The following is a 21,691-nucleotide window of genomic DNA, read 5'->3' as shown; positions in this document are numbered from 1 at the left end:
AAGACTTCGGAACTTATATTTGATCAATTCGGTAAACAGGTGCAGCGAAGTCTTACCCAAAAAAAAAAAAAAAAAAAAAAAAAAAAAAAAAAAAAAAAAAAAAAAAAAAAAAAAAAAGAAGGAAAACAGGTGCAGCAAAGTTGCACCCCCCCCCCCCCCCCCCCCCCGGCATGGTGGCCCAGATGTGCTTTCTTCAACCTACTTATCACGTGAAGGCATATCGGGTTTGCGGGTCGGGTGATGGATTGCCTCCCTTTTTCACCGTCAACCAAGCCTCCCCTGGACCCGTACTGCCACTCCACTACGCCCCGTGGTCGACGCCTTCTCACGTTGAGTTCCCGCCAAAAGGGAGGGACGCGCCTCTCGGAGAAACCCTCGCTCTCGGATACGGCTCGTTTCGATGGGGGCCGGAGAGAAGACTACACCAGGGAACCAAGATGAGCCGGCGACGGCGGTGCTCGGTTCTTCCGTTACTCCCATGGCGAGGTCGTCTTCGTCCACCACTCCCGACCCCGGCGGTTCTAATCCCACTCCCTGCACTCCCTTTACCCGCTCTTCTTCTTCCTCGTCCTCCGAGAAGAACACGGTTCGATTTCATTTGAACCCTTTTTTTTTTTTCCTGTTTGTTTCTTGGACGATGCTGTTGTTATCCGAAACATCAAAATTGGTTTTTTTTTTTTTTTGTTTGAAAACCTAGGTTTTGTTGTCCGATTGGTGGTTGGTTAAAGCGGAAAGAGGAGCGGGTGGGAAAAGATTGGCCGTCAGTGGGTTTACCACCAGGTAAGCGATTAATTCCAATGGATATTTTGGATCCAACTGCAATATAGCTGTAGAATGATGAGATTTTTTAGGGGAAACAAATGGTTAATGGTTAGAGGAGAAATAAGTACTGTGAGTCTAATTTTCTTTTTGTAAATCTAGTTTCTACACTAGAACCATATAAAGTTCTTCTGTCATTTATTGCCTGTATATCATTTGTGTTGGTTTGTAAAGCTTTTTGGTGCTTGATGTTTTTCTGGTTTATTGGAACCTCTTGGCAAAATTCGATGTTATGATAATGTTATACCTACTCAACTTGTTTCTACTTCTTGATGTTCTTTCACTGACTAGAATAGGAAGGCAAGGAACTACAAAGGTTTGACATCTAGTTTCTAGGTTAGGGAGCAGCCTCCCAAGCACAGATGCTTCAACTTGCTGGACGTTTCCATGTCCTGTACATATCAGACATGATACTTGTCAGATGCGATGAGGATGTACTTATTTTTAAGTATCTTAATTACAATGGAATTAAAAAGGCTCTAGATACTGCTTATATACACATGGATTTGTTTCTTTTTTTTTTGTTGTTTTTGAAAATTATCCTCCTGTTTCTTTAGATTTTTTTTTGGCATCTTCTTCATCTCAATAGGAAGGATCACATGTGTGTTGTAAGCTACTAAAACTAGTTGTGATGGGAAAGATGGTCGTGGTCTTGTAGTGGCTTGGAACACAATAGTGCAGGTAAACCCTGTCATTATACTTCAGAACCTGGAAATCTGAACTTTTATCTTCTTAGTGTTTTCAGTGTATGCCTGACGGTGTCAAATTGTTGTGTTATATTATTTTTCACAACTTTATTGTTGTTTCACATCAAATACAGGCAACAAGCAATCAGAGTCTTCACTTCTGCACCTATTGCAAAAAGATATGATGCCTACACTCTCGAGACTGAAGATGGGATCACTGTGATAATCCAGGGCATGATAAACAAAGCACTTGCACATGATAATGGGTTTCCTCCTGAGGTTTGTGATTTTCTTCTCTCCCTTATTTTGATATATTAGTCAGTGAGAACTCAAAAGCAATTGTTCATCCTTTACTTGATGGCTAGTTGCCCGATATTCTATCTTTTTAAAAGGCATTACACCGCAAAGTTAATTGTATAAGCTGCAGTTTCAGTAATAAAAGCTAGAAAATAGTTAGGCTAAAATGGCTAAAATATTTTTCTGCTTGTTGCTTGTTGACTGTTGAGATGTGCAACTATGGATGTTCAATGCTGACAATCTCTTGTCATATGTTTTTCACCTTTCTGCCTTATTACATTTACAGGTTTGCAATCGTTTCCTAGTTGGATTTCCTTATAATTGGGATTACTATGCTGATGAGTATTTTAGAAGGAGTTCCACTTGTTCAAGTAATTCTTCAAGTTCTGCTGGTTTTGGTGAGCTATCCAAAGATTCAGCTGATGGTGCAGGTCATACATCTTCAGTATGTGTAAAGGAGTCTCCAATTGGTCGGATCTGTGACATACTGATATCTTCTGGTGTTACTCTGTCAAGCAACTTCACTGAAACTCTGAAAAAATTCTTTAGAGATCCTTCATTGAATCCGATTTGCCAAAAACCACTTTTGGCTGTGGAAAAGTGTGGTGAGCATGAGATGGATAAAAGTGACCAAAAGCATGAAAATGACAAGGGATGTGCTACCACCATTAACCATGATGCTGAAGGACATGTAACTAGCCATGCTGAAGAAGGGGGTCATAGAAATGACTTACATGCAGGTGATGTCCCGGAAGAAAATTCTAAGTTAAATCATGACGTCTCATATGATTCTTTAATGCATGAGAGCAGAGAAACTGATAGCCAGCCAGCGGTGGAGATCACTAGCCAGACAGAGACAGGAACAACCATGCGAAGGGAAACACTGTTGACAAAAACAAGAGATGTAGAGAAGGATAATGACTTGGTGGTCTCTGTTGCAATGGATTGTGACAATGTTGATCATGTTGCAGCTTGTATAGATGGAAAAGAAAGTGCTGAGAGTAGATTAGAGTCATGCAAAGTGGGGATGAAATACTTATTAAAAGATTCACTGCCAAAAGAATCAAATCTTACAAATCATGAACATGATGAGGAACTTGGACATGATGCAGTAAAAAGACGACATTTTGTAGAAATTTTAAGAGTACCAAATGTAGGTGTTTCAGATGATTTGCTGGTGCAAAAAGATTGTGACCCAAAAAATCAAATTCATCAAAAGTCAAAATGACTGTGGTTTCAGAAAATTCTCCTGTTTCTGATGTCAAAAAACAATTGAAGGTTTCCATGGCACAGGATGATAAAGCAAGATCTAAGATTTCATCACAGAATCAAGTAATGGTGCATTCTACCATTTTAGTAGCTCAAGATGATGCAGATTCTCATCCTGTTGAAGGGAGAGGGATGGACCTTAACAACCTGAAGTCACCCAATGTTAACATCACAGGAATTTCTAAAGATTTTTCATCAAATGAGATAGATGATATGTGTCGTAGGATTTTTAAGAAAATTGAGAGCTGTAAATTTCCTGCTGCAAGGGATTCTATTCCCCAGATAGGGTCTGCTGTTGATATGAAAAGCACTAGAGCATCAGAAGTGAAGGAATCTCCAACAAATAAACATCTAACTGATGTAGTAAAAGAAGGAGGAAGAAAGAAGGAAAACATTCAGAAAGAAGATCAAAAATGTGCTGAATGCATCAATAGTAAAGTTTGTTTGCACTTTTCTATGCCAGCAGCACAAAAATCTGCCAATGAAGAAAAATTAACAGGTAAATTTTCTTTGTGTGGAACTGAAGAACTCTCATCAACTAGAGATGTTCAGGATGATGTGTCTTTAATTGTTCTTCGCACACGTAATGTGCCCAGAAATAGTTCTGCTTCATCGGAGGGGAAACCTGTAAAAAGCTCAACTAATGTCAAGGCTGATGCATTAAGTACTAGGATGAAGTCATCAAAGAAAAAAGGGGATGATAACCAGATGGCTAGATGTAGCCCTGAGGTTGAAAAAATTGGGGTCAGTTCTGTACCAATGGACCATAACATTGTAAATGCAGCAAATGATGCTAAGCGTGAATCCAGGCACAAACATACTCAGGCTGTAGCTAAAGTGGGAAAGGTTTCTCTTGAATCATTACCAACGGAACATAGTAGCGAAGATGTAAACTATGGGATTCAGCCATGCATTATATCTACTCCAGCTGCTACTGTTGTAATGCACAGACAAGGTGATAGGCATACTAATGACTGCATTGGCATGAATGATGACAATGAAAATGTGACATTGAAGTTTCCTGTTAAAACTACAGGTCATTTAGCTAATTCAGTGAAGGAGCAATCCAGCAATGATAAAACATTAGCTATGACTGGGGAAAATATTCCAAACGGACCAAATGATCAAAATGTAAGTCAATATTATTATGTTATAAACTAAAATTTTTCCCTTCTTTGGTTTCATTAGGCATCTTAACAATTAGAGAAATGCAAAAGCTATTGATCAAAACTGAACTTTTAGATCTTCTGTGTGACTTTGATGTTAAACAGGCCAAAATGTCTGAGGTTTTAATAATGGAGCAACCTTCCGGGGTGAAAACATTGCACACTACCCGAAGGAAAACAGCTTGGAGGCCAATTTCATCTGTAAACATCTTCACTTTGTTCTCTTTGTAATTTGAATCTTTATGAATTTGATTGATGCAAACTCTTCCTGCAACATAAACTCTAAAAATTACTGTTCAATCAGTAGTTTTTCTATTCATATTGTGATTTTCTAAATGTAAATATTTGCGGGATGGCCCAAGATTCGGAGGTTGCCAAACTTTGATGCAAATCAAATGTCTGGTTCATTTTGTCCAAAATGAAATGTTTTCGGCAAAACATTGCAAGCAGTATTTTGTTTTGGATTAGTTGATTTAGTCTTGTCAGTAATAGTTTAAAATGAAACTCTTGGGTTTCACCTGTAACTTTGGAAAGTAAACCTATTTGAAAGAGAGCTTCTGATTCAACATAATTCATGTCCAAGTCATTATTGTGGTCCAAATCAGAAGTTCAGGATATCATAATTATCCAGCTAAGGGTAATGATAGGAAAGCTATAAAATAATAGCAGGATATTTAATATTAGAGAAAAAACTGAAAAAAGAATTCTGCACGAATCTATTTGGTAGGGCACATGGAAACAAACATGAGGAGTTAACCACTAGAAATAATGTGAACACTAACACCACCTACAACAAAAAATAGCATTTTTAATATTTCATACATCAGTTTGTTATAAATAAGTCATGAATAGTTTATGACTAATTTATAACATTCATGGACTATCAGATAATCTTAGAGTAATTCTACTGTTTGAGAACATTTTGGGAAATCATTTGTTAAATAGAAAATTTCGCATATTTTTGTTGCTGTTATGCATGTTGATTTTGGTATTCACTATTTTTTAAAGAAAAACTAGACTTATTTTCTTAAGTTTTTTATTAATGAAAGATCTATTGTACTTGGAAATGTTTAACTACAACCACAAACATAACAACCAAGCCTTATAATTCTGGAAGTGCCACTTAGAACTATTTTAGACATAATTCAGGAATGGTTTTTAAATATTATACCTATTTGTTCAATTTATGCATATATTTGTTGGAATTAATTGTGAAAGTTTTGTCTTATCTCATCTCTCTTGGTTGACTAAAAAAAAAATAAGCTTAAAGTAGGGAAGGCCTTAGTCTTGGAGTGTTGAGATCAAGGTCCACGGAGCCGGAACTGAGATCTGTGCTAGCCGGTCGGCAGTATAAGTCGGTAAGGGTCTGTATCGGACCAGACCAGCATGAGCCGATAGGGTAGAGAAGGGGAGAGGGAGAAGAGAGGAAGAGAGGGGGGAAGGAGAGGAAGAAAGGGAGAGGGAGAGAGGGGGGAGAGGAAGAGGAAGAGAGGGGGTGGAGGAGAGGGAGAGAGGGGGAGAGGGAGAGGAAGAGAGGGCCTCCAGTGGTCGTCAGAGGCCGTTGGAGCTCTTTTTGAGCTCGATAAGGATGGAGGGAGGGAAGACGAGAGGAGGAGATCTCATCGGATCCTTGGAGGCCTTCGACGGGCGGCGACATCATCGCGAGCTTGACGGCCGGCGAGCTAGCATCGAGGGAGCGGAGGGCGGTTGAGGCTGAAGGCAGGCCTTTGCCCTCCTCCAGTCCGAAACAGTGATTCACTTTTGTTTTGATTTTTTTTTGATTTTTAATATCGTATTTTTGTTTTGAAAAAATTTTGGCTTCACCATTAGCCGACTTTAGTTGAATTTTTTTCAAAAAAAAAGATGAAGTCGGCAACGCAATTGCCTTACCGACTTTGTCTGTTAAAAATCAAAAAATAAAATCGAAATAAGGACGATCCCTATTTTGAACTGGAGGAGGGCGAAGGCCATCCTCTGGCTTCGGCTGCTCTCCGCTCCCTCGGTGCTCTGACTCACCGGCCGTTGGAGAGCTCACGACAGCATCGCTGTCCATCTAGAGGCCTTCGAGGGTCTTTAATGATCCGATGAGGTCTCTTCCTCTCTCTTCTTCCCTCCTTCCATCCTTACTGAGCTTGGAAAGAGCTCCGACGACTATCAGAGGCCCTCTCTTCCTCTCCCTCTCCTTCTCCCTCCTCTCTCTTCCTCTCTTTCTTCCCCCTCTGAGATTGTTGTTGTGCTATTTTTCATGTCGGAATCGGATTGATATTCCGCTGGTACGATGTTAGATGTATGTCCTAGAAGCCAATTAGACCGATACATGTATTTTTTTAGGACAATTTTGTGTTTGACTTTTTGATTATCAATGAAATTGGATTTGTTTATTTCATTCATATTGTGTATGTGTCCATGAATTGTCCAAGAAATTAATAAGATAATGATATATTCTCAAGAGTTGAGAATTTGAAGCATATGTCATTGATTATTGATTCCTAAATACTCCCAATTGATGGATTATCATGGGGACGGTGATTAATTTAGAGAGATTGATGCATGAATCGTTTTCTTGTTTAGGATAGACGAGTTTCAAGTCTACAGTATAGGAACACTGGAGTGAGAGTGCAGATGACTGTTAGAGAACAAGGGTATTGAGTGTGATCAATACGAGAAGTCACTTGGATATCTACTTATTCGTTAGTGACTTACTCGATGTTGCAGTAATATGGATAGTCCTTTGATCTGTGGTACCTCGGCTATTTATAATGGGGTTGCTGTAGTTTGACTGTATGTACACTTCGTTCCTATCCATATGGATCTTTATGGTGCATGTTGGCTATAGTAGGTTCATTGTAGGAGTAGGATGTGCATCTATATAGAATTTATCATCCTTCGTGAATGGGGGAGATGGTCCTATGTGATTTATGAGATTGAGTTCAGAAGATCTTGGTTAGGACATGTGAATAGTGAAAAATTTTTTTCATTATTTTCACATCAGGGATTTGAGTTGAATAAATTTGATATATGACAGATGATAGGATTTGACGAGTAATTTCATAACCTCCGTCTAGTCGGAATTCGATAGAAGGACTGAATTACATGGTATCGACACCTAGAGGTTTATCCATTCAGTTCTGTTGAAATACTACTACATGTTGCTAGACATCACTGATAGATTGTGAGACTCATGAGAATTATCTGATGGTCAATAATTCTTAATGAGTGAGTTGGAACTGTTTCAATCTATTGAAAGGACTTTCAATGATATTGATGATGGAGATCACAATATATTTTATTATCAAGCAGAATAGAATTTATGAGATCACACACAAAAAGAAAATTGGTCAAGAACTTAAGATTAGGCCTTGAAGGTCCTAATTGAATTAGGATTCATGAAAAATCCTAAAAGATTTTGGATATACATACTAGCATATGTTTAAACCCTAGAATCCTGAATCCACTTGGACTCCTTATGCGATAAGGATTTGAATGGTCGATGGTGGACACTAAGAGTTGTGCGCCTAATGAAGTATTCACGCCAAGGAGTTGTGCGCCAAGAAGTCTTCACGCTCATGAATATGTTTATGTGAAACAAAAGCCAACGCCCCAAGAAAAGAAGAGTCCTCCGTCAAGGAGTTGGACGTCTTAAGGTGGTTTCTCATGTCCAAAGAGTTGGGATGCTTAGGGACTTTTTGAGATTAGGTCTCACGCATAACTAAAAGCCTAATGCCTCACGCCTTCTATTTGCGCCATAATTCCTCACATTAGGGGTCTTAATGTGGGAAAAATTCTTGACACCCCATAGTCCTCGTGAAAGGAGTTTCATGTGGAGAAGGATTCTTTTGTGCGCCCACTTCCTCACATTAGGAGTTTTAATGTGGACGAACTCTTGGACGCCCAAGAGTCTTGTACGTGAAGGGCTCTAGTGCGTGATGGAGTTCACGCCTATAAGAGGGTGCTCAATGTATTGAAAAATTAATTCACTTTTTTCTAGCACCTCATCCTCACATCTTTCTTTCACCCCAGTGTTGGATGCCCAGAGGTTTTGGAAGCCTAAGAAAGTTGATGCCCTAAGAGCATCTCGTGCCTGAGGGTTGGAGCACAGTCAAAAAGGCTGCATGCTGATTTCCTTGCGAAAGGAATCAAGATAGGATTTGGAGTCTTTGATTTTTTCTGTGTGGATATCTGTAGAGATTGGATGTTTGTATTGTTTCAAAGGAATCGTGAAGACATCTACGATCATCAGATTGCGGTGAAAAATTATCCGTGCAAAGGTGAAGGTTTAATCTTCCATCTTTTAATCTTAATCTTAATAACTACAAGGATTTAGGGTTGATTCGAGATGAGATCTCGCGTGATTAATCTAAAAAATTATTTTTATTCATCCGCTGTATGTTAATCACAAATTTTTGTTTTCTTCCGTTGCGCATATCAACCTTAAGTTTTTAACATACGGTTTGGCATGGCCTGAACCATTTGGTTCGGGATGGTTCGGCGAATGGTGGTTGAGATGACTGTGGTAAAACTTGGAGGGATGATGGAGCGAGAATGAGCAGAGCAAAGGGGAACAAAATAAGATGGTATGGGCATGTATGATGAAGGTCTAAGAAGGCTTTGGGAAGAAGGGACTTTAATCATTATTGAAGAATGTAGGAAGAGAAAGGGATGGTAACATGATGCAAGTTGTCGGAATGCACATGGGTAAGCTTAAACAACATCAAAGGTAGCCTTAGTAGAAGTGCTTTGGGAACGAGGATTCACAAAGCTGACCCCAAAAAGTTGGGAGAAGGCTTGATGGTAATAGTTATGGTATAGGAAATAAAAACTTTGTTCAGCCTTGAATGCACTCATATTTCATGGTTATATATATATACAGATATTTGTATGCATATACACATACATACATACATGTCAGACTTTGGCATGCATTAGTGTGTTTTCGGCTTACTGAAATATGTAAGAGTAAATGCTAGGTAAGATAATTAGGTTGACATAGAGTAATGATGCATCTGTTTGTCTAGTAAATCACATACCATGGTTTATGTTTTTTGCAAATTATATTTTTAGTTGATGAAGTTATATGACATTAAATATTGCATTGGATTTCAAGAAAGAAATCCTTTTGAGGTGTAGGGTACAAATAGAGCTGCAAGCAACATGATGGCCAAGTGATTCTAAAATGTGATCAATGTTGCCAAAAGCCCCAGTATCCCTTAAAGCAATGGACCCTTATGTTGCTTGTGGCATTATGTGTCAACAATACGCTTGCCTGAAGAATGCAAGGTACTAATTTATGAAAAACAGCCTGACATCTTCAAAACTTCTCTTTATATAAATTATGAAAATTCCAGATCTAAGGGCTCCATGAGCAGAAGGATAATGGGGGTCAGAAAATCTAGCAGTGGGAAGGGCTCAATCAATGTTTCATAAATTAATCTTTAAGGTTTCCCATCCTAAACCCTTGAGCATCGGATACCATGTTCAGCATCTTTCCAAACTGACATCAAAACATCACTTTTGATAAGAGAAAAAATATGGAACATCCTAAAATAAACCTTTATATGCAAGGGCTCAAATAGATCAACATTCTCCATGAGATAAAGCTGCTGGAGCTTTGAAAGAATGTGCAAGGGGGAGAAGAATTATAGTGTTGGACATCAGAGGGATGCTTATCCCTTGCTTTGTGCTCACCTAGGGGGCAGCTCAACAAATCTACCTTACCTACAGACTGTTGAGGTGCTCTTGGGTTTCCTTCCCATACCTGAGCACCTGGGTGCTTTTGACACACTGGATGTGATTGGATTGTTATATTTGAATTTGAACTGATTTACAATTAATAAAAGAAAAGGTGAATACATGTGCAATTTATTAAAAACTAGGTACCAAGGTATCAATTATTGTTGCAATGGGATGGTATGGTGCGAGTCTCGGGCATCAATGCATAATGTGTTGGTACAGACGAAATCTTGTACCATGTGCCCACACCTAGTACCATACTGCTCCAGCAGAAAACATGTACCAGGTCTTGTACAAGTATTTGAAACTTTACTAGGTAGATAAGTGGGGAGGTGGTTTTAGATTCATGTGTGCAAAAAATGCCTCGGTGATATGAGGAAAATTTGCATAAATAACAATAAAGCTCGGAATACTGTATGATCTTGAATGCAAAATTAGAGTGTCCAAGCAAACAAGAATTAAAGGTGAGTCAGGTAAAACTAGGAAATTTAAGGTAAGACAGCCTGGTGTCAAATCCATTAAGGGCGAATTGTTGGAAGTGTTAACAAAGTGGCATGGACATGTGCAACAAAAAAATTGGGGACCTGGTAAGGAATTGTACTTGGACTTGTATTTATTGGTGATGAAGAAGGAGAAAGCCTAAGACAACATGAATTGAATTGGTGAGAGAACATCTTAAAAAGCCTACAATGATATTGTTAGAATAATAGGAGATTTTATGTGCCAACCCACTATAGTTATTGCACTAATTTATTAGTATGTTTATTATCTATTTATTTAAATCACTTAATAATTAGTTTTATTCACTATTTTAATATAAATAGAAAAGTGGTTGACCTGTTGTTGACTCATGAGTGGCTATTAATATTTTGTACCGCTCTTTGTAGCATTAATGGAGAAGATAGGCAGAAGATATTTCACTCATATACCAAATAATTCAAATCTTGTAGTGTTATGGGAGTGAGACATAAAAAGTACTAAGACCATAGTTTCTTGAAAAACATTAATTGAATCATATAAAAATAAATCTACCTTAAAACCAATACTAAATTTTATGTAATTCAAGCAATAATATGGGGGCCTTTGCTTGTGCTGTGGTAAAGGCTTGGGTGAGAAGTTGGCATGTGCTTGAATCCTAGGATAGCCACTTTCTGGAAAAAGGTGCCAAAGGTTAAGTTTGTCCCTATTTTGTCCTTCCAAGACCCTAGATTGCCATGAACATAATTGGGTAATGTGTTTCCTTTCCTTTCCAAAGCAATGATGTAACGTGCAGATAGACTATTAAAGCCCTAGATGGTGCTTCATAATGTATAAGAAGTTTTAACTTAATATATGAATATGACATCTTAAGAGTATTGTCTCCCACTATTGGAGTCCTGAGCCATTCGACATTTTGACCATATTGGATTTCTTAAAGATTATAATTGACTAAAGATTTTTTTTTTAGAGTAATTTTTAAGGAACACTTATTCAGGTTCCAAAAAACTAAGCTCTTTTGAACTATTAACATTAAAGTATGATCTAGCTTCAATTTGATATGCTTGACAATAAGGTTCGCTGTGTCGGAACCGAACCCCATGTCGGTTGGTCGGTGGTATGGTTAGGTACATCCTGTGCTATTCTGTACCGGACCTGAACTGACATGTATGGTTGGCCATTGGCATCCCCATCCACTCCCCCTCCTTCCGTTTCTCTCCCTCCTTCTCTCTCTCTCTCTCTATATATATTTTCCTCTTGACTGAGGAGGGTAGAGCTTTGTAGTTTGTGGCGGTCCTCCGACGGCCTCTCTGGCCTTTCCTCTTCTCCTCCCTCTCTTTTCCTTTCTTTTCTTCTTCCTCATTGGTGTACCATTTTTGATGCTAGAACCGTGCTGGTCAACCGCTAGTACGGTTTAGCACACCCTGATGGTTCGGCGAATGCTACTTGACAAAGTTATGCCTTGAAAACAAAGATAGGTAAATACATTACTCCAGGAAACAGCTTTCCATAGTAAGACCATTTCCCTCTCTATATTACTTCTAATTCATTAGATATGTCGCATGAGAATCTTTAGGAATATCTTGATAATTTGGATATTGGAAATCAGATACTCACTGGGCTTCTGTTCCTTATAGTCTTGCTTGTGTTTTGCATGTTTTTGATATATTTTCTGGAACTTTTACTTAATTAATTTTACTATGTTAATATTATAGTATGTCAACATTTAGACACCTTTTTTTGCATTTTGCAGGTATATCAAACTCCAAATACTCGGGGTAAGGCTCATAAATTATCTATGGCCTCACCTGAATCTCTTAACCTAAAAAGATCTAGATCAGGTGAATTCTTCATTCACTAAAGCTACAAATATTTAAGTACTTATTATTGTCATTAGTTGTGGGCTGTCTCAGCTAACTACTCCAGCCTCTGCTGCTTAACTTAGTGGAAACTATTGCAGGTCGACTGATTGTTCCTCCACTGGCTAATTGGTGCCAACAGATAATTTATGATGCGGTTTGTGACAATTTTACTAATCTTGATATGTGCATGGCTTCATGCCATCCTTTTTATCAAACTTTGCATTTACATGCACAGACTTGAATATGCATATTAGTGAAAATTGCTTTCTAGCATCAACTATATGTAATCAAAAGTCATTCCCGCAGCTCTCACCTTATCCACAAATCTTATTTCTTGACTTCATCTGTCATCTCCATTTACTAATGTGGAAGGTTCACCCTGTATAAGTGCAACATTTTATATCTTTTCCTGCAACAGTCATCCTGATTTCTTTAGGTCTTTACTCCTCTTTTTATTGACTTTTGGATCCACATTTGAGTCCCTCCCAAAAAGGCTTCTCATAGCAGTGGATGTCACCTGTTTGATATGTTCTATTGTCTAACCCTTTTGATTCATCTCATGTAGGCATTTCTTCCCTATAGGAATAACTACAAGCGCACCTCAACATTCTCATCTATCCATCTCTCATATTGCGGCTTACATGCTTGGACTTTGCCTCTTTCCCATCGTTGTTATTTATAGGAGGCATATGAGATCAAGTGCTTCATTTACCAGGCTTTCAATTATATTGGATATGTTGTATTTTTCAATCCATATGCTACCCTCTAACTAAGCCAGTCTTGACCTGTATATATCATTGATTTTCTCCATGATTTTATTGTTACATTCAACCCTATTCTTGTTACGGCTGTATTATCCTCAAAAGACACGCATTGACACCTGAACATTGGTAGTCTGCTGAGGGCAACAATTGGTATAGTTTCACATTCTGGACACCACTTTCTCATGCATGTCCTTAATGATTGAATTTATTTTCAGCACATCATTCTTTTTTGTTTCTTTAAACCAAATTATCTCTGTTTGGTATGTTATCATCTGATTTCTTTAATTCAACATCAAACACATCATATTCTTCGTCTCCTCTCTTGTAATTTATGTTCTTTAGGAAACATCTCTTTCCAGATCAGAATGTAGGATTTAAAAAACCTAGAATCTTTAATGAAACTAAAACAATAGATTCAATGATGAAAATTTAGGGAAAAAGAAATCAAAGGATGGCTATTGGTTCTTTTAGTTTCTTCCATTCTTCTTATTTAGGGATAATTTAGGGAAAAACAAGGTGCAGATTTCTTTCTATATAAAGAATGAGAAGCAGATAAACAAGAGGAAAAAAAAAGATAACATCCTTTTCTTTTTAGATTTTGTTCCTTCCTTTCCATTGAATCTCAATTTACATTGGTAGACATCAGGCTTTATGATTAAATAATGAAAATCGATCTGGTTTTCAATTTATATTTTCAATTTGGAATCAGTGTTATGGGTTTTGAACATTCTCCTCTGTATAGTCTCAATGATTCTTATCAGTTCATCAGTCAATTTGACTAAAGAAATATATGCCTACAAAGTAACCATGCCTGTAAATCAATATAAAAGCAACTTTCTTATGGTCTCACTTGTTAAATAATGATGCTTACCACAATAAGCTTGACAATCATTCCCCAGATTTGCTAACCTGGATAGAATCTGAAATTAGGGGCAATGGATGTTCAAGAGGAATATTCTTTAGGCTTCCTTACATGTTGGAGGATTATCTGAATCAAAACTTAAGGTTTCTTAGGTCTTAATTGAATAATTCACTATAAACCTGCAACCCGATTTGATCAAATGATGTACACAGATCTCTTGAGACAGCGATCTGAACAGCACAGAAGTAGAGAGAAACAATAGAAGAACAAGATTAAGACAGATAAGAGAGGAATGAGTAGTAGGAAATAAAGTAAAGAGATCAAGGAAAGAAAAAAGTTTCATCAATTTACGTGCTAAAATATAATCAAATATTTTTTGTCCTCCATCATCCAATTTGCTATGCAAGATTGCATTCATGTGATCTCTTGAATGGTGCTCACGGACCACTGTTGGATCCAATAAATGATGGACTTCTACATTCATTTTTCTTAAAATCAAAACATAGGATGAAAACTGTGGTGCATCTCAATCCACTGCTTGAAGGCTTCCAAACATCCAATGCTCACTATCATAAGGAAGCAAAGAAATTGGCCAAGTATGGGACATCATTGCAATGGATCTTAACATTAATCACCAAGTTGGAATTAATCTTGCCTCCAGGCTCCGACAATCAAATCTTCTGGATGCTCCTTTGATGGTTCAATGATTTGATGAACTTGTTGAAGATTCCTTTGTGGCTTGATCGGCTCCATGTTGGATTCCTCTTTGATCAAATTAATTTTCTTTTTTGATCTTCACATGGCAAATTCTCAGTTTGATAGGCTCTTCTTGCAACTTGACATGGGCTTTTGTTGGAGAAATTTTCTCTGGAATCTCTAAATGATCAGAAGCTGGGGAAGATGAAATTACATCAATGTGATGCGTGCCTCATGCATCTACAACTGCTTGCAACAAAGCCTTTATTGTTGCAAGGTCATTTTTGATGGATGTCATATTGTAATGCACCTGCCTAAATGCCTTTCATATTTGATATATTGATGAAAGTCATCAATCCTGAAACCTAACTGATAACATAATGAAAGGGTGGGAAGGAAGAAGGGGATACAAAGGAGAGGGAAACCAACAAGGAAAATTGTGGGACTCTTTAGTTCTTATACCAAACTGATGCACGAAAATCTTAAGGATTGTCTACAATAGGTGTAGGGCTCAAAAATAGGGTTCAAGACACTTTTGTTGTTGTCCAGAATCTGGAAATATGACAACCAACAGAATTTGAAATTAGGGAGGCAATGGATATTTAAGATGAATCCTTTAGGGTTCCTTGGACATTGGAAGGATTAGCTGAATTAAAACATGAGGTTTCTTATGTCTTAATTGAATAATCCAGTATAAACCTACAACTTTATTTGATAAAATAATGCATACAGATTTCTATAGGTGAATAGAAATCCACACAAAAATAAATCCCTAATTTTCATAAATTTGTCACTTTAAATAGATGCATATGTATAGACTCTGAAATTAGTGAAAAAATTTGTTGGCTACCCAAGAAAGGACTCGACTTTTGTTATGACCCTAATCAATCTAAAATTTTGCGACATCCAAATTTGCAAATATAATTAAAAATTAGATCCTAACAACTTCCTAACTTATCCAACCCAATATATAACTAAATTGGGCTCTTACACATCAATCTTACTCGCAAAGAACTCTAAAACTAACCCAAAAAAATGCATTAGGAAAACATCTGAAAATACAATAAAATATTCTTTCTCCTCCATTAGGGGCATTTTGGTGTAATATATTTTTTTAAATCTTAATTGGAATATTTATTAATTAATCCTCATGTTGATTTAAAATTAATTTTTTGTTAACTGCCTTTAAAATTTTTCTTATTAATTTTTTTTTTTGGCTTGCAGGATGGTTCAATTGCAGGCATTAGAGGTGTGGATGTGTTGAATTCTCCCAAGATAGGTTTGTTCATGTCAACCAATAGAAAGTTGTTTTATTCCTTGTCCGGATGCTATTGCAGTATATTTTATGGATGAACTTGAATAGTGCCTTTTTTGTTTGGTGATTTTTTTTTTCTCATTTATCTATTTTACAGGATTTTCATTAAGTATCAGATAGTTAACTCTTTTATGATTATATATGTTTGAATACTATGTAAATCTTTTCCCATGTGATCTCTGTTCTTTAACACCCGATATCTATCAAAGTTTCCTTTAGACCCACTTTGGATGCTTGGAGAGATTGTCCATGGAAGGAAATTATATTATGGCTACAAAATCTTTTGGGGATAAATTTCACGATGAGAGAAGAATTTTACTGGAAATAAAAAATGAGATTATCGCGAACTTGTACAGTTAAATCATCTTGTAGATTGAATGGAGTATCCTGGTTTGTTAGGATTGGACGATCTGGGGAACTTCCCACTGGACTCATTCTTCTCTTCCAATTCCCTCTCCTCTTTTCACCGTTTAGTATATACAAGACCATCCCATGGATGAGTTACCTGAGCTTCCAAACAGGCCCTTGGTCAATTATTTTGTGATAAGAAATTTCCAGCTCATATTCTTGGATGATACAATATGTCATGATAGTCTTTATGGCTTATGATATTCTGGAATCTACTCTTGTTCAGATATCTCTAGTTTATTTAAGGGATTTTGAGTTCCTTTTTTATGTAATTATGTTCATAGTTGCAGCATAAACTAAAACTATTAAGATTTCAATTTGAAAAAATAACTTGTTTCAAATGATTTTAGGGTATCAAATGTATATATTGTATCTTTCCCTTGCCAGTTAGGGGCTGATTTGGTGTGCGTGCTGTGCCATATAATGCCAATGCTTGGTACAATTTTTTAGCAAGACATGCTAGTCATTCTAACGCACATCACTTTATCTTTCTCTTTTAATATAGACCAACATTAATTGTTTCATACTAGCTGACAGATCTAAGTTTGCTAATTATCTTATATATCTATGTTAATTGCTATTTAACATGTATACTGCATAGTTATAAATTCTAGTTGTGGTACAACACAATTACAAACCAAGTTTGTGCAAATATCATTGATAATTTGAATACTGTTTCTCTTTCTATGTCAATCAGGGGCTGGAATTCCTTTTATACCATGCTAATGGTTGGAAAATACTGTAGGAAGTTAAGTCTATGGAAAGAATTTTAGCTGGGTGCACTACTTTAGCCATTTTTAGCAGATAGACCAATTTTAACTATTTTATGCCAGTTCCTAGACATACTTCAAAGAAATAAAAATATCTTTAGGATATTCTTTAGAAATTTAGAATCTTAAGTCATTTTAAAAATTTGTACTAGTTGTTTTTTCAACATCACTACATAAACTTTGGTATTTTGTTGTCATGCCCCGAACCCAACATCCAGGTCGGATACGTGATGGCCACACACTCCTTAGAGCAAGTCCTAAAGAATATGCAAGGCCAAATTAAATCATTACAACCTTAACATCCATAATAATTAATTTCAACAATAATTCGTAAAACCTTGCATAATTACAAATTAAATTTCTTCAATCCTCTGATCAGATACTATGACACTCTATCTATTATCTGCTCATCCGTAAATTCAATCCATAGCCAATCATGAGCATCCTGTAACTCTGAGAAGAAAAAGAAAGATGAAGGGGTGTGAGCTTTACAGCCCAGTAAGAATTTCATATCACACCGATATAATAATATAATCTGAAAATAAGAATAAGCAATAAAATATAAAATCTCATGTTCAATATCTGGAATAATTCAAACATCTATAAATTATCTGTCTTGTCGAAGAGATGCATCATCATATATTAATGGGTGAAATACTTTTGTTCAACAATTGTTTCATGTCTTGTCTTTCATTTCTCTTTTGATTATGATATGATCTTTGATCTTTTTCTTTTTGGCTTTGGACCCGTAAGAGACTGTCCTAGGCATAAGCTCCTGGCGGGCTGTCTAAAGCATGAGCTCCTGACCGGCTGATCCACCTATAAGCCAGTGGGGGCTGTCCCAGGCATAAGCTCCTGGCGGGCTGTTCCAGATATAAGCTCCTGACGAGCTATTCACATGACAAGGCTAGTCCATACCATATCTCTTTTTATTTAATCATTATGTGTTGATTTCATCAAATCAATTCCGACTTACATTATGATCAATTTAGATATGTCATATCCATATAATCATGCCATCAATCTCTGATACATATATATTGACATAACATACTTATGCTCAAAATCATATAAGCAAATAATGGTGTCTCGGATATAGCAAATTCATCGATCTCAAATCCAACGATGCAAAATCAACGATGCAAGATCAACGGTAAAATAGCATATATAATAGTGATCATGTACAGGGATTCTTATCTTTACCGGTGACTGATCCAAATACAAAAATCAATGTTCTTCTTTGATTTATGAATTTTCTAACAAGTATTCCACTTGATATCTTATGCAGACAATAATCTCTCTTCATGACCCTGATCAAATATAAAAATCATATATAGAAAATTATTGATAATCGATCCTAATAACACAAATCCAGGATTTTCCTAGGATTAACCAAAATCGAGATTTGTTTGAGTATCTGGATCCTCATTGGTCCCCAAGACTTTTAGAGAGAGAAAATTCATGAAGAGAGAAAATTTTAGAGAGAGAAGGTAGAGAGAGAAAGTGGAGAGAGAATCTCGTATCCTTCAAATGAGGCAATCATGATCGAGATCATCAGAGATCATATCAGGGTGACTCAATATGGATTAATCATGATCGATGTTATAAATTTCGAATAAGAATCGGATTGGGATCTAACCTACTGCACGAATTTCGAAGCAGTCTTAGGTCATCATATTTTCATCTCAAGTTTATCCTAGGGTTCGTGATGCAATCAGAGAGGGAGAGAAAGATCCTAGAGAGACAAATTCATAAAGAGAGAAAAAGGTCTAGAGAGAAAAAATGGAGAGAGAATCTAGAGAGAGGAGAGAGAAAATTCTCTCATTCTTTTTTTTTCTATTTTTTTTTTTTCTTTTTCTCTTTTTCTTTTTCTTTTCTTCTTTCTTTTCTTCCCTTCTGTTTTCTTCTTTCTTTCCTCTTCCTTGGCCGAACAGGGGAGGACTAGAGGGAGGCTCGGTGGCTCAGCTCTGGTGAAGGCGGCAGCACGGTCAGAGTTCTGACAGCAGGTGGAGGCGGCGGTGGAGCCAAGGATGATCGGCGATGAGGTTCGACCGGCAGGGGATTTAAAGAATTTGAAAAATAGGGGATCCGCTTTTCTTTTTATTTTTCGGTCATTGGCCGGTCACCGGCAGCCAAGACTCAGGGAAGAGGGATAGAGAGATGAGGTCCTATCTTAGGGGTGAGACACCGCAAACGGCGGTGTTGGTGGCCGGAAAAGAGGAGGAAGATGGCCGGCCGAACAGAGCAAAACAGAGGTTCATAGTTTTGTGGGTTTTTCGGCAAATCGGTGGGTGACGGTGGCATCCAAGGCCACGAGAAGATGAGGAAGAAGGAGAAAAAGAAGGATTAGTGTTTACCTCTGGCTTCAGCAGCATTGTCGGCTCCAATTTCCGGCGAGCATGGGTACGGGAGGCCTCGACTTTAATTGGAGAAACCAAGGAGAAAGGAGAGGGAGAGAGAGATCGGTGATCATCGTGGGTTATTTAGGAGGGGGAGAGGGGGTCTTATAGAGTGGAGGGGAGGTCGAATCCCCCTCGGATTCGACTTCTCCTCCGATGATTTGGGTGGAAGAAGACTCCTAGCGGGAGTCTTCTTCGTTCTTTTTTTTTTTTTTTTGTTGTTGTTGTGTTGGGCTTGGTTCAGGGCCCAAATGGGCTAGGTATTACACTTGTCATATGAAATAATCTTCACCATGTTGTCCATGCAGCAACAAATGAAATAAGCTCAAAATTTATGTTAATGGCCACTTAGGCTGTAATTACCTAGGATCTCATCCAAAATGGCTAGCTAGAAGTTGTATTTTGGGTGCCTTGGCCTTATGTAAGTACCCAATGTCTTCCCAATGCATTCTAAAAGGCTAGTTAGAAGTTCTATTTTGAGTTCCTTGGCCCTGTATAACCCTAAAATCACTATTTTGGCCCTGAATAAGGGCCTCAAACAATGTGCATATAGTCCCATACTAGTTGTGCACCAAGAACTTGAGTACTTCTACGGGACAAGGAAACTCAAATTGTAACTCAAAATTGAAGTTCTGGCTATGCCTTTTATGTGTGGTCTTAGGCTGTTATAAATGAATTACAGCAGCCCGGCTTGCGGAACATGTGACTAGGGGACATTGTAGCACAGGCCCCAAAATAATGCTTTATAAATGCTAAGATTGTTTCAAATCATAAGACCTGATAAACTGTGTGATGTCAAAACATTGCAAAAACTCAAAATTCTGGTAAAAACAGGTTATCTTAGTCTTGGAAAAGTTTCATCTGATATGGCACTTACCAGCACATGGGCATCAATAAAATGATTCAATTTCAGGTTTTACTCGCATATACAATTTTTTTATTTTGTGTATATGTTTGGTTGTTCTGTGCATCTCATACATTTTCTGCAACAATAGAGTTTTGACCTTCTCCTCAAAACCTCTGAATTTTGATGAAACTTAATCTGAATGGTTGGCTTGTTTTGATGCATTTTATTGTTTCATATCAGTTTGATTGTCAGTATACAACATCTATAGGACAAATCTTTTATAATGTCCATAAGCTACTAAGGAATATGCTGAACAGGAATATTTGGATTTTTCTTAGGAGGCTGTTGACTGTCGATGTATTATGAGCTTTTCGATAGTATTAACATGTGGATTTTGTTAGAATAATATGCGAAGTTTGAATATTGTTAACTGTTGCACTAATCAAAGTTCTTAGTCTGTTCTTCTTAGCAGGAAGTAAGTCAGAGCCTGTGAAGAAGAGAAAGAAGTTTGCCTGAGCATTTAATGTTGCAGTTTGCAGTGAGGTTTTCATCCTTGTAATCTCAAGTGCCTAAGATGATCAATCGTGAAAGCGGTCAACTTACATTTCATGGATTGTAGAAAATACCATGACAAGTTGGAGCAAGGTATTTTGCTCTTTTATTGTGTATGCAAAAGATTTCTCTGCTGTAAACGTTTTGGTAACTCAGACTCTTCGGTGGTGGCCACCAAGATGCATTTGGGTTTATAAGCCAGAAAGCCTGGAAGTTGGTCAAGGGACTTGATGCTGGTACTGAATCATCTATATGTATATGAAAGAAAATTTGTCTTTTTTTTCATCTTTTTAGTACCTCAAATTCCTGCTAATGGCCTGTATAAAATACCTAGAAGTTATGGCTGGTGGAATGTAACACTAGGAAGGAAGCAATCATGTTGTAAATTGTGGATTCTTGTGATAAAGTCATCGTGTCTGGTCACTGCAGCATAAGAATGCTCTCTGACTTGATATAATTCTGTCCGTGGAGAACCTTGTGTGCAAGAAGTATCTGTTTTATGGAAGTAGGGTAAATTGCAGGAAAGTTTGGGCAAGAAATATTTGGAGCCTGATTTTTTAATTAGATATCGTAACTTATTTTTTTTGTTGCAAAGTGGCGCAGCCATCCAACTCTATTAGGAAGCTAATGATGTGATCATCACATGATTACTTAATAATACCTCTATTTCTATGATGCTCTGAATTTTTATGTTTTTGTCGTCACCCCACCATTATAATCTTCCTTCTCGGAACGATGTCTACACCCTGCCAAGGGGGACGACTCGTCTCCA

The 21,691-nt window shown here is 37.4% G+C and overlaps 1 protein-coding gene across 1 annotated transcript; it reads left to right on the top strand.

Moving 5' to 3' along the window:
* Nucleotides 1-236: 236 nt before the first annotated feature.
* Nucleotides 237-21,383, top strand: LOC105048999 (uncharacterized). The gene is given in 11 exon segments (XM_073261105.1): nt 237-586; nt 698-780; nt 1,640-1,784; nt 2,089-3,001; nt 3,004-4,026; nt 4,108-4,202; nt 4,343-4,438; nt 12,198-12,285; nt 12,405-12,460; nt 15,853-15,907; nt 20,840-21,383. Coding segments are annotated over 11 exon segments (2,784 nt in total). The 5' UTR covers nt 237-400; the 3' UTR covers nt 20,884-21,383.
* The last annotated feature ends 308 nt before the right edge of the window (nt 21,384-21,691 follow it).

This window comes from Elaeis guineensis, chromosome 7, assembly GCF_000442705.2.
Source record: "Elaeis guineensis isolate ETL-2024a chromosome 7, EG11, whole genome shotgun sequence".
Taxonomy (NCBI): Eukaryota; Viridiplantae; Streptophyta; class Magnoliopsida; order Arecales; family Arecaceae; genus Elaeis; species Elaeis guineensis.
The sequence above is the reverse complement of the archived record's forward strand: the minus strand, read 5'-3'. Positions and strand labels throughout refer to the sequence as shown.